Source organism: Pipistrellus hanaki (assembly GCF_964339955.1).
Source record: "Pipistrellus hanaki genome assembly, chromosome: 2".
Taxonomy (NCBI): Eukaryota; Metazoa; Chordata; class Mammalia; order Chiroptera; family Vespertilionidae; genus Pipistrellus; species Pipistrellus hanaki.
In genome coordinates this window covers 199,653,854-199,665,598 of record NC_140504.1, presented here as the reverse complement: position 1 = coordinate 199,665,598, position 11,745 = coordinate 199,653,854, and the positions used below count along the sequence as shown (strand labels likewise).

Genomic DNA, 11,745 nt, shown 5'->3' with positions numbered 1-11,745 from the left:
ACCCCCCACTGGGGATGTGCCTGAAACCAAGGCACATGCCCCTGACCGGAATCGAACCTGGGACCCTTGAGTCTGAAGGCTGACAAGCTAGCCACTGCACCAAACCAGTTAGGGCAACATCTTTTTAAATTTTTTTTAATTGATTTTTTACAGAGAGAAAGGGAGAGAGATAGCCAGAAATGTGGATGAGAAACATTGACCAGCCACCTCCTGCACATTCCCCACCGGGGATGTGCCCACAGCCAACGTACATGCCCTTGACCGGAATCGAACCCAGGACCCCTCAGTCCGCAGACCGACGCTCTACCACTAAGCCAAACCGGCTTCGGCAGGCAACACCTTTTTACAAAATATATATTTTTATTGATTTCAGAGAGGAAGGAATAGAGAGAAGAAGAAAAAATCAATGATGAGAGAATCCTTGATCGGTTGCCTCCTGCGCGCCACCCACTGGGAATCATGCCCACAACCCAATTATGTTCTCCAACCGGGAATTGAACCGTGATCTCTTGGTTCATAGGTTGGTGCTCAACCACTGAGCCACACTGGCTGGTTAACATCTCTACAGATAAGGCACACCAGAAAGACCCAGAAAATCCCAAAATTTCAACCAAATATTTCATTGTAAGCTAAACGGAGTTAGAGAAATGGTAAAAGTTAAGAAAGAGCATCCTGCATTAGAAATGGGGAAGATTTTATTTTTACTGAGATCATTAGAAGAAATGAAGATTTGAAAAGACAACTGGTTGCCTGGCTGGCATGGTCCAATGATTGGCATTCACCTATGAACCAAGAAGTCATGGTTCGATTCCCGATCAGGTTGTGGGCTTGAACCCCAGTGTGAGGTGTACAGGAGGCAGCCAATGGATGATTCTCTGATCGTTGATGTTTCTCTCTCCCCCCTCCCTGTGTGAAATCAATAAAAATATATTTTTCTTAAGACCACTTCTAGCCCTGGCTGGTTTGGCTCAGCAGATAGAGCATCCGCCTACGGACTGAAAGGTCCCAGGTTCAGTTCCAGTCAAGGGCATGTACCTTGGTTACGGGCACATCACACACACACATACACCCGTGGGAGTTGTGCAGGAGGCAGCTGATTGATGTTTCTCTCTTATCGATGTTTCTAATTCTATCCTCCCTTCCTCTCTGTAAAAAGTCAATAAAATATTTTTTTTAAAAAAGACCACTGGTACTACAGAAATGAAAGGTCAGATTTTTAAAAGAGCAACCATGGACCAGGTGTGGGGTGAGCAGGAGTGGGGCCACTGGAGTGGGATTTCAAGAGCCTCACATGTCTGGGTGTGGCTCTCACATCCTGTCCTCAGCAGGTGCAGCCTGGTCCCCTCTCTGGAGCGGGGCCACCATTCCCCCTTGTCCATCATCACCGAGGACACCCGCCCGCCCCAGGAGACGGGGTGAGGCTCTCTACCCTCAGGCTGAAGTGGCCAAACCACGTGTCCGCCAGGCAGGGCTTCCAGCAGCTCCCCAGCCCTGCCTGTCCCTTCCTGTTTGTCCCTAATCCTGCCTGCGGTGCTGTGTCCCCCAGCCCCTCCAGGTTAGCCCCTGGACTGTGAGGTCCTCACCTCACGCTGTGAGGTCCTCACGTCCACCGGCTTCTCCCTTGAGGCCTGAGTAGCCCCCCACACAGCCCCCTGTGGCCAGAGCCCAGACCATCAGGGTGAACCAGGGGACCCAGCAGGAGAGAGGATCCGGCAGGTCTACATCCTGCCTCCTGGTGTAGGGGTCAGCGGAGTTACAATCTTCCCTCAGACTTAGTGTCAGAAAAAAGAAGTTAAGCAGCACAGTAACATCCCTACAGGGGAGAAAGGCACGCCAGACAGACGCCCAGAAGACAGACTGACCACCGGTGGCCTGGCCGGCGTGGCTCCGTGGTTGAGCATTGACCTATGAACTAGGAGGTGATGGTTCGATTCCCAGTCAGGGCCCCATGCCTGGGCTGTGGGCTTGTGTGCCCGGTCAGGGCCCAGAGCTGGCCATGTGTCCCTCACGTGTCCACAGAATGACTGGTGAGGGACGTGCCTGTGGACCAGGTTGGGGGTGAGCAGGGAGTCTGGCCATCGTGGGGGGGTTTGAAGACGGGCCCCCCCGCCTGGAGCTCCGGCAGGTGAGGCTGGGGCACAGCCCGGGGCCTGGAGGGCATTCAGGCGGCCGCAGGGACAGCAGTGACGATGGCCCGGTGGCGAGCTCCGAGGTCTGTGACCCGGGCCCATTCCTGTCTCCACCTGACAGAGGAGGAGACGGGGCTGGAAGGCGGCCTGGCCCTTCGGGGTTCCTCACCTGGGCGGTTATTTCTATCCGCGTCCGAGAATGAGCTTCAGTATCTTCAGGCACCAGCCAGGCAGGCGAGGCCTCCACCACCGGTGAGGCCCCGGGCCCGCCTCCAGGGTGCCCAGGGCGCAGGAAGCCACCTCCAGCACAGCCCCCCAGTGGGAGCGGCCACAGAAGACAGAGGTAGTGATCGGAGAGAGGAGGGGGGCTGGAGGGGCCTGGACCAGGAGCACCAGAGGGGCTGGGATGGAGCCTGGGAGGATGGACCCTCTGGGGGGTGGTGAGCTTGGGAGCATAAGGATTTGGCTGGCCACCAGGTGCAGGCCATCTCCCAGGCCCGGCTCACCCGCTGACCGCACCGGGCAGGAGGTGCCTCCAGCCCTGCACCCCACCTCTGGGAAAGGCTGCGGGGCAGGGGGACCGGCCTCCCCATTGGCGAGTGGACAGGTCTGTGGCTCCAGCGGGGTGGGCTCAGGCCCATAACCAGGGCCCCAGTCAGGCGGAGGGCCAGCAGGGAAGGAGGGCAGACTGCAGGGAGCCCTGTGGCCCCAGCACCCAGAGCTAGAGGATGGACGCCCCTGCCCCGGCCCCCCTGCCCCTGAGGAAGACACCGGTGCCCTTCACAGGTGGCCTGAGACAGGCTGGCTATGGCTGCTGGAGTGGAGCCCCGCCCGCCCACCCCCAGACATGGCTGCACCCCTCCTCCCTCCTCTCCCCCGGAGGATGAGTCACTCCGCAGCCTGCTCCCCCAAACTCCCCCCTCTTCCTGTCTGGATTTTGCTCCTCAGGGTCACAGCAGCTCCAGGATCTCAAGGACGGACGAGGCGGGGGAGGGCCCAGAGGGAGGGAGGGTGGGTGGCGAGCTAGTGCATGTCACACAGGAGCCCCAGGGTCACCCTCTGTCCTCCCCGCCCCCACCCCAGCTCTGGCACTGCATGGGGGGCAGGTAGGGAGGGGCCCTTCCTAGAGCCGCCTACAAGCTGCCTGTCACAGCTGCAGTGTTCAGGGAGCCTGGCTGCTTCTTACTGCAGCAGGCGCTGCCCCCCAACGCCCACACCCCGCACTGCAGGGCCAGTGTTTTCCCGTTTGAGGGTGCAGCTTCAAGGGCTGGCCGGACCTGACCTGGCAAAGGCGCCAGGGCCAGGAGCTTGAAGGAGCCGGGAGGAAAGGGGCCCAGCTCCCCTCCCTCTCCCCTACTCCTCCTCTTTCCCCTCCCTCTCCCCCTCTCCCCTACTCCCTCTCCCTCTCCTCCTCTTTCCCCTCTCCCCCTCTCCCCCACTCTCTCTCCCCCTACCCCCACTCCCTCTCTCCCTCGGCCTCTTTCCCCTCCCTCTCCCCCTCTCCCCCACTCCCTCTCCCCCTCCGCCTCTTTCCCCTCCCTCTCCCCCTCTCCCCCACTCCCTCTCCCCCTCCGCCTCTTTCCCCTCCCTCTCCCCCTCTCCCCCACTCCCTCTCCCCCTCCGCCTCTTTCCCCTCCCTCTCCCCCTCCCCCACTTCCTCTCCCCCTCCGCCTCTTTCCCCTCCCTCTCCCCCTCTCCCCCACTCCCTCTCCCCCTCCGCCTCTTCCCCCCCCCCAAATAAGCACACAGGCAGCGGTTTGAGTCTAAAGATGATGGATGTTTAGACATGGGCACGAGGCTCACACCTGACCAGCAGCACACCACAGCGAGGACAGCGGGAGGGAGCGGGCACTGGGGTTGCCAGTAGCCGCCAGGGTGAGGGCGAGGGTGCGAAGGGTTAGCCACAGTGACTCCAGAAGTGCCAGATCCAGGGGGTCACAGTCGGGGGCTCCCACGGAGGGCAGGCACGCCACACCGCACCCCTCCCGGCACCCGGCACCTGCCAGGTGGTCAGCACAGGAAGCAGCCTCGGCGAGGGCACTCGGTCTGTCCGGGGAGGCGCACGGCCAGCCTCCCCACCACAGTGGGAGTGAGGGCAGCCGCATCCCCACCCGATCCTGGGCTCCCGGCCCCCCATCGCAGGGGGGGGGGCGTCCTGTCCATCACGATGCAGACTCAGTGATGGTCCAGCTGGGCTGGGCTGGCATCTCGTCTGCCCTCTGAGCCCAACGCTGCCCCTTCCGACCAGGGCCCCTCTTCCCAGCCCTCTGCCCCCACTTACCACAGGAAGTCCTCCTCAGAGGCAGCACTGCAAAATGAAAAGGGGGGCTCCCAGCCAGCTCCCCCCCTCCCCCGCCCAAGGTCAGAGGAGCTGGAGGCCAGGCCCCACCTGCTGAACCGAATCCATCCGGGCTCCCAGCTGGTCAGACACCCCCCACAGGGACACACCACGGGGCACTGTCTACCGAGGCTCCTGCACAGCCTGAGGGGGACTCCGGCCCAAAGCGCGCACACACAGCCCAGCCCGCCCATCCGGGGGCCACAGCTCCCTCCGGGCTGCACGGGAGGGGCCGGGGACACTAAGGCACAAGGCTAACCTAAGCCACGGGGAGGGGTGCAGAGCGGACAAGGCCCGGGGGGGGGGGGGCCTGGAGCAGCAAAGCGCACAGGAACCAAGCAACGCACAGGCTGGAGGTGCAGGCGACGTCCCAGGGGGTGATGCCAGCGGCTCTCGCTAGGAGGCGCTCTCTGTCCTCACAGTCAGTCCCTGCAAAGGCCTCGGGAGAAGGGGAGGGGCCCGGTGGCGGCCCGCACCCCGCTCCGCAGGCCCCAGGGCCAGTCTCGCACTGGATTCCGGGGAGCGGGCAGCTCGATGGTGAAGAGGCGGGATGAGTCCCAGGTGGCGGCGCAGGCCTGCGCGCTCTCCATCTCCATCTCCATCCGCAGCGGCCCTGCGCGGACAGCCTGGGGGGGGTGAGGAGGGAGGGACGGGGGGCAGGGCGGGGGACAGGGGCCCCCCGCGGCCATCCTCGGGCTCAGGGCTGGCGGCGCAGGCCCGGGCGCCCGAAGGACGGGTGCATGAGGTTCTCGGTGATGTAGGCCACCAGCAGGCAGATGACCACCAGCATGACGCAGATGGAGCCGCCCACGGCGGTCATGGCCACCACGATGTCGCGCATGCCGCCCGGCTCCGCCACGAACTCCACGCACTCGGGGGGCGGGATGTCATCGATGCCGCGCTGGCTGTGCACGGGCAGCGGCTGCAGGCACAGGCGGTAGCGCACGCCCTCGTGCACCTCGGGCAGCAGGTAGTCGCGGCAGGAGGTGCCGAGCAGCACGCGCTCGCAGGGGAAGCGCGTGTAGGCGCCGCGCCACGAGCACTCGAGCAGCAGGGAGCGCAGGCGGCGCGCGCGGCCGGGCGGCAGGCGCCACTGCACCAGCACGCTGCGGTTGCGCAGGACGCTGGCGCGCAGCATGCCGCCGGCCGAGGTGTGCGCCTTGCAGCCGGGCTCCTCGCAGCGGAAGCCGCGCATCGCGGTGCGGAAGCACAGGCGCGCCGCGCCGCTCGCCTCGGGGTCCTCGGGCAGCAGCTTGTAGGGGCACCAGGGCGCGTCGGCCGGCGGCTCCCAGCTCGCGGGCGTCGGGGTGTCCGCGGCGCAGGGCGGCGGCCCGCGGGCGGCCAGCAGCAGCAGCAGCAGCGGCAGCATCGGCGGCGGCAGCGACCCGGAGCGCATCCTGCCTGCGGCGGGGCTGGCGCGGCGGCGGGGCTGGCGCAGCTGCGGACTCCGGCTCCTCGCGGGGACGCGGGCTCGCGGGCGCGGGCGGAGGGTCACGCGGGCTGCGCCGCCGCCGCCGCCGCTCCCCGCGCTCGCCCCCCGCGCGGCGTGCCCCCCGCCGCCGCCGCCGCCGCCCCCGCCCGCTCCCTGCGCCCCGTGCGCGCTCGGACCCGGCGCGGCGGCGGCGGCGGCGGCGGCGGGGGGGCCGCCCCACGCTCCGCCCCCTTAACCCTCGCGAGGCCGTGGACCTGGAGGGGAGGCGCGCGGGGGAGGCGGGCGCGCGCCCCGGGGTCTCCCGGCCCCGGCCGCGCGGGTGTGGCCGGCTCCGCGCGCGTCCGCCGGTCCCTCCGCCTCCGGCCGTGTGAGCGCCCCTGGGCCCGCGCCCCCCAGGCCCTGGCCGCTCCATCTCATCTCTGCCTCCACCTCCTGGTGCTCCAGACCCACCGCCCTCCAGGGCTGAGGGCACGGGGCGGACCGGAGTGGACAGAGGGGCCCTCGGAGGCTGTAGTGCTGTCACTGGTTCCCAGCTCTGCACAGCCACGGGGCATCCACTCACCCATGGAGCACCCCACCCCACCCAGCCTCACTGGTTCCTGGTCATTTTCTTTCTTTTAAAAAAATATGTTTTATTGATTTTTTTTTTTTTTTTTTTTTTTTTTTTTTTTTTTTTTTTTTTTTTTTACAGAGAGGAAGCGAGAGGGATAGAGTCAGAAACATCCATCAGCTGCCTCCTGTACGCCCCCCACTGGGGATGTGCCTGCAACCGAGGTCCATACCCCTGATGAGAATTGAACCTGGGACCTTCCAGTCCACAGCCAAACCAGCCAGGGCGTTCCTGGTTATTTTCAAAAAGTCCAGGTCAGCAGATCTCAAGGCCTCAGAGCCTGAAGCCAAGGGTCAGACCCACCACTCCTCCCTGCTCCGCCCAGCACCCAGCATGCCTCCTTACCCGGCCTGGAGGGCCCTGACCCCAAAACCAGGCCTCTGCGGCTTGTGGGGACCTTCAGCACCTGGCTGGGGGGGTGAAGGCTGGGAGAGAGGCCCTCCCCGGCCCAGGCCCGGCTCCTCCTTCCTCAAGCAGAGAGGGCCCAGGGCTTGGACCCCTGCCCCAGCTTTTTAAAAAATATATCTTATTGATTTTTTTACAGAGAGGAAGAGAGAGGGATAGAAACATCTGTGAGAGAGAATCATCCATCACCTGCCCGCAACCAAGGTACATGCCCTTGACCGGAATCCGTCCTGGGACCCTTCAGTCCACAGGCCGATGCTCTATCCACTGAGTCAAACCGGTTTTGGCTGCCCCAGCTTTGTCGGGAGCCAGGGCGCTCCCCACAGGGAAGCAGACAGTGATGGTGATCTATGGGGGGCCCCATAAGCCCACCTGGAACCCCGCGAAACGCGGGTCAGCTTGCTCACACCGGCTGCAGTGGGAGCCCGGGACAAGGGCAGGGGCTCTGCCTGCGGGGAGGGGCGCCGTGGGCAGGGGGGCAGGTGGCAGTGCAGTGCGGGGAGGGGGTGCGGGACCGGGTGAGGAGAGGGGCCCCCATGCTCTCCGTGCCTTAGAGATGCGCGTGGAAGTCTGCGGCAGCTCCTGGAGGGCGGACGCGCTTTCTCCCCGCGTTTTGCGATCACAAGCCGCGCCCAGCCCTGGAACACAGGCTTCCTGCAGACACCCAAAGGCGCCGGGCCAGGGTCGCCCCATCAGCATCCCTGGGTTCAGGGAGCCTCCGGCCAGGGACCCGCGGCGCGCAGTTGCGGCGGGCGGTGACCCGCCACCTCCTGGCCGCGGGGAGTAAGTTCCCTTCGGGCCCTCTTCCCTTTCAGCCATGCCCTGGGGTTTTGGACAAGAACTTTCCATTTTAAATCGCTTTAGGCCCTTTTCCTGCCCTTGGATCGTCTTCTCTCTCTTTTTTTAAATATATATTTTATTGATTAGAGAGGAAAGGAGAGGGAGAGAGTCAGAAACATCGATGAGAGAGAAACATCCATCATCCGCCTCCTGCACACACCTCACTGGGGATGTGCCCGCAACCAGGGTACATGCCCTTGACCGGAATCGAACCTGGGACCCTTCAGTCCGCAGGCCGACGCTCTATCCCACATGTGTCAAACACAAGGCCCGTGGGCCAAATCCGGCCGGCCAGGCCTTGCAATGTGGCCCGCACCGCGCTGTCATCACTGCACTCCGCTGTCAGTTTATGACATTGTCAGTTTATGACTGTTCAGTAAACCATTCGGCCCGCGATTTAGGCTGGATTTTAGATTTTGGCCCCTTCTCTGATTGAGTTCGACACCCCTACTCCACTGAGCCAAACCAGTTAGTGCTCTTCTCTTTCTTTTTTTTTCCCACAGAGAAGAAAGGAGAGGGACAGAGAGTTAGAAACATAGATGAGAGAGAAACATCAATCAGCTGCCTCCTGCACACCCCCCACTGGGGATGTGCCTGCAATGAATATATATGTTTTTGACCAGAATTGAACCTGGGACCCTTCAGTCCGCAGCCCGAAACTCTATCCACTGAGCCACACCGGTTAGTGTTCTTCTCTTTCTTATCCAGGCGTTGCCTCAGCCTTTTGTAAGTTGCAGAGTTCGTTTCTGGCCTCCGGCTTTGCCTGTAACTGGTCCAGCGGGACAAACACGCTTCACCTGGGGCTTTGTCCTTCCTGGACGTGGGGTTCAGATGTTTAGGAAGTCTCCCGGTCCTGAGGCCAAAGAGCAAATATCCTTCGGGCCCCCAGGACTTAAGTGGTTTGTTTTATTTATTTATCTACAATATTTACTCTGGACCTCAGTTTTGGTCAACTCAGGTCTCAGAGATATGTATGTCTGCACAGAGAGGTCTGGCTGGCAGTCTGAACTCCCCGCTCCAGGGCCTGGCCTTGGACCTTGGGGAGTGTGTGTGTGTGTGTGTGTGTGTGTGTGTGTGTGTGAGTGGGGGGGGGGTTTCCCACACCGTGCCCAGCCGCATGGCCCTGGGTGGGCACACGTCTCAGCCCGCCTTCTCAGGGTCCTTATCTGTGAGTCGCGATCGACACCACCACCTGGCTGGCCTGGCTGAGTAAGGAGAGCCTGGGAAAACACACGTGCCCAGGACTCAGTAAGCGCTGCACAGTGATGATGTTTATTTGAGAGAATTACAGGCAGAATAGACTGAAAAGAGGGGGTTCGCTGGAAATCTGTGCTCTGTGGTTGGGGCAAACAGGCTCCCTCCCCACTCTGCTTTCAGAAGGGAGCCTGGCAGACCGGCACCCTAGGAGGGACAAGGGGGGCTCAGAATAAACATTCAGCAGAGGAGGATCCAGCCCTGGACCACCTCTGCCTCAGAGAAGACCCCTCCTCCGTCTTGTTTAAGACACTTTCATTGGAAGCTTTTCTGACACTGTCAGTGGGCTTGATCCTCCCAACACAGTGTCTCGCTCTCGGATTTCCGCGGGGAAAGAAGGCTCACCAGACGTTTGAGGAAAGCTGTCACTGGAAGTGGACAGTCCAGAGCAAAGGGAGAGAAGGAACCGGGTTGGAAGAGTCAACGCCGAGAGCAGGAGGAAGGCTTAGAAGAATCTATAATTAAACTAAAACGAGGGAAATGCCCGCAGGAAGAACATTGTGTGTGTGAGGAAAGGAGTCAGGGAAAGTGGACATGAGCTCAGAAAGGGAAGAAATGGGAGCCCGAGGTGTTTTCGTACCATCCAGCAACTCTCCAGCGCTCAGCAGACCCTGGCCAGTGTCCTACAACTTAAAACATCTGTAGGCCCTGGTGGGGTAGCTCAGTGGGTTAGAGCGTCATCCCAATACTCCAAGGTTGTGGGGTTCACCTCTGGTCAGGTCACATACTAGAATCAACCAACGAAGCATAACTAAACGTAACATCCTCTCCCTCTCCCTTCCTCTTTGAAATCAATAAAATATATATATATATATATATATTTAAAAAAACACTCCTAAGTAGATGGACATGAGCCTCTGGGATGAAAAAGACAACTGTGTGTATAGATCCATGGGAGTAGAAAGGTCCACATCGAAGTGTATCATTGTGACACTTGACAACACAGGATAAAGATCTTACACGCTTTCTCAGAGAACAAACATATCCCATACAAATCGCCAGGAATCAGAATGGCTTTGGAGTTTTCAACTGCCCACCTGGGAACTGAAAAAAAACAAACAAACAAAAAACCTATGACTTCAAAATATCTTGAAGGAAAAGTATTTCCCACCTGGAATTCTATACCCTGCCAAATGATCAATCAGAGTGAGAGTAGAATAAACACACTTCAGATATGGACTCTTCCCAGGAAGCTATTAGAGGGCTAACCAAGTAGGGGGTCAGCACAGGTTCCAGGTAACGGACTCCTGCACCGGGGAGAGGCAGAGCCAGCAGGATGAGTAGAGAAAGATGACAGTATCGATGGCTAGGAAGCCATCAGTCTGGACTGGAACAGGAGGCCCGGGGCTCTGGCAGAGAGGTCTCCAGGAATTAAATAGAATGTGTCTGAGCCTTTGGAAAATGTTGTCAATAGGCATGTGGCAAAGATGTTAGAGCCTTGGGGGGAAATTAGGTATGAGTTAGTAAAATTCTAGGCATAAGAAGAAGACTAGGGCCGAAGCCGGTTTGGCTCAGTGGTAGAGCGTCGGTCTGCGAACTGAGGGGTCCTGGGTTCAATTCCGGGCAAGGGCACATCCCCGTGTGTGTGTGTGTGTGTGTGTGTGGAAGCTGGTCGATGTTTCTCTCTCATCGACGTTTCTAGCTCTCCCTTCCTCTCTGTAAAAAAATCAATAAAATAAAAAAAAGGAAAAGAAAAATTACTAGGTATTAACTCAAAAGAAAAAAAAATACTGTGAAAGAACAGAGGCAGAGTTTTATGCAATAACAGGTGGCACAGCAGCAAGCACCAGACCGGTGATGTAATCCTAATGGGAGGGAGGTCACGTGGCCATAGGGAGGGGGAGGTGGCAGGGTTGTTTGGAGATAAAGTTCTCACTGACATCTGGAAGTCCACAGAAATGTCTAAACACATAAAAGACCAGCAGCCCCTGGTTTAGAAACATGTAGGTTCTGGCCTAACCAGTTTGGCTCAATAGATAGAGCGTCGACCTGCGGACTCAAGGGTCGCGGGTTCAATTCCGGTCAAGGGCATGTACCTTGGTTGCGGGTGCATACCCAGTAGGGAGTTTGCAAGAGGCAGCTGATCGATGATTCTCTCTCATTGATGTTTTTAACTCTCTATCCCTCTCCCTTCCTCTCTGTAAAAAATCAATAAAATATATATTTTAAAAATGCTGCAGACAGACGCCCAGGCATCCGCAGCCTCCGTCTCCCTGTAACGGAACGCGTCTCCTTACCGTGGAGCGCCACGTAGGGTTGGGCAAAGACGGCCCGCCCATCCGTGACGCACTTCCGGCTCAACCCCCGCCCCCGGGGCGGAAGAGCTTGACCCCTGTTTCGCGCGCCCCCCTGGTGCCCAGTTCGTCCCCGCGCGTGCTCGGCCCTCGGTGACCCCGGCCCCTTCCCGTTCGGGCGCACGCCCCCTGTCCCCGGCGAGGCGACAGCTCCCTGAGGCCACCGCAGTCCTCTGACGTGCGTCCCACGCTGTCCAACGCAAACGCGCCCACGTCCGCGGCGGTGCAGAGCCAAGCTCGAGCCCCAGCTCTTCCCCGGGGAAGCAGGCCTCCTCCCATCGTTGCGGGACCTGGGGCCCGTCTCTCACCCCGCCCGCCGGCTCGCCCGCTCACCCGCAGAGCCCCCTGCAGCCGCTGTCGTCAGCGCCGCCGCGGGGCCTCCTGGGAGTTGTGGTTCGGGCCCGCCCCCTCTCCCGGCGCCCGCGGGCTGTGGACTACAACTC

At 60.4% G+C, this 11,745-nt stretch overlaps 1 protein-coding gene across 1 annotated transcript; it reads right to left on the bottom strand.

Moving 5' to 3' along the window:
• Positions 1-3,885: 3,885 nt before the first annotated feature.
• FNDC10 (fibronectin type III domain containing 10) lies at positions 3,886-6,049 on the bottom strand. Its single transcript, XM_084872837.1, has one exon. The coding sequence runs from the start codon at positions 5,861-5,863 to the stop codon at positions 5,165-5,167; it is 699 nt and encodes a 232-aa protein (XP_084728963.1). The 5' UTR covers positions 5,864-6,049; the 3' UTR covers positions 3,886-5,164.
• Positions 6,050-11,745: the final 5,696 nt, after the last annotated feature.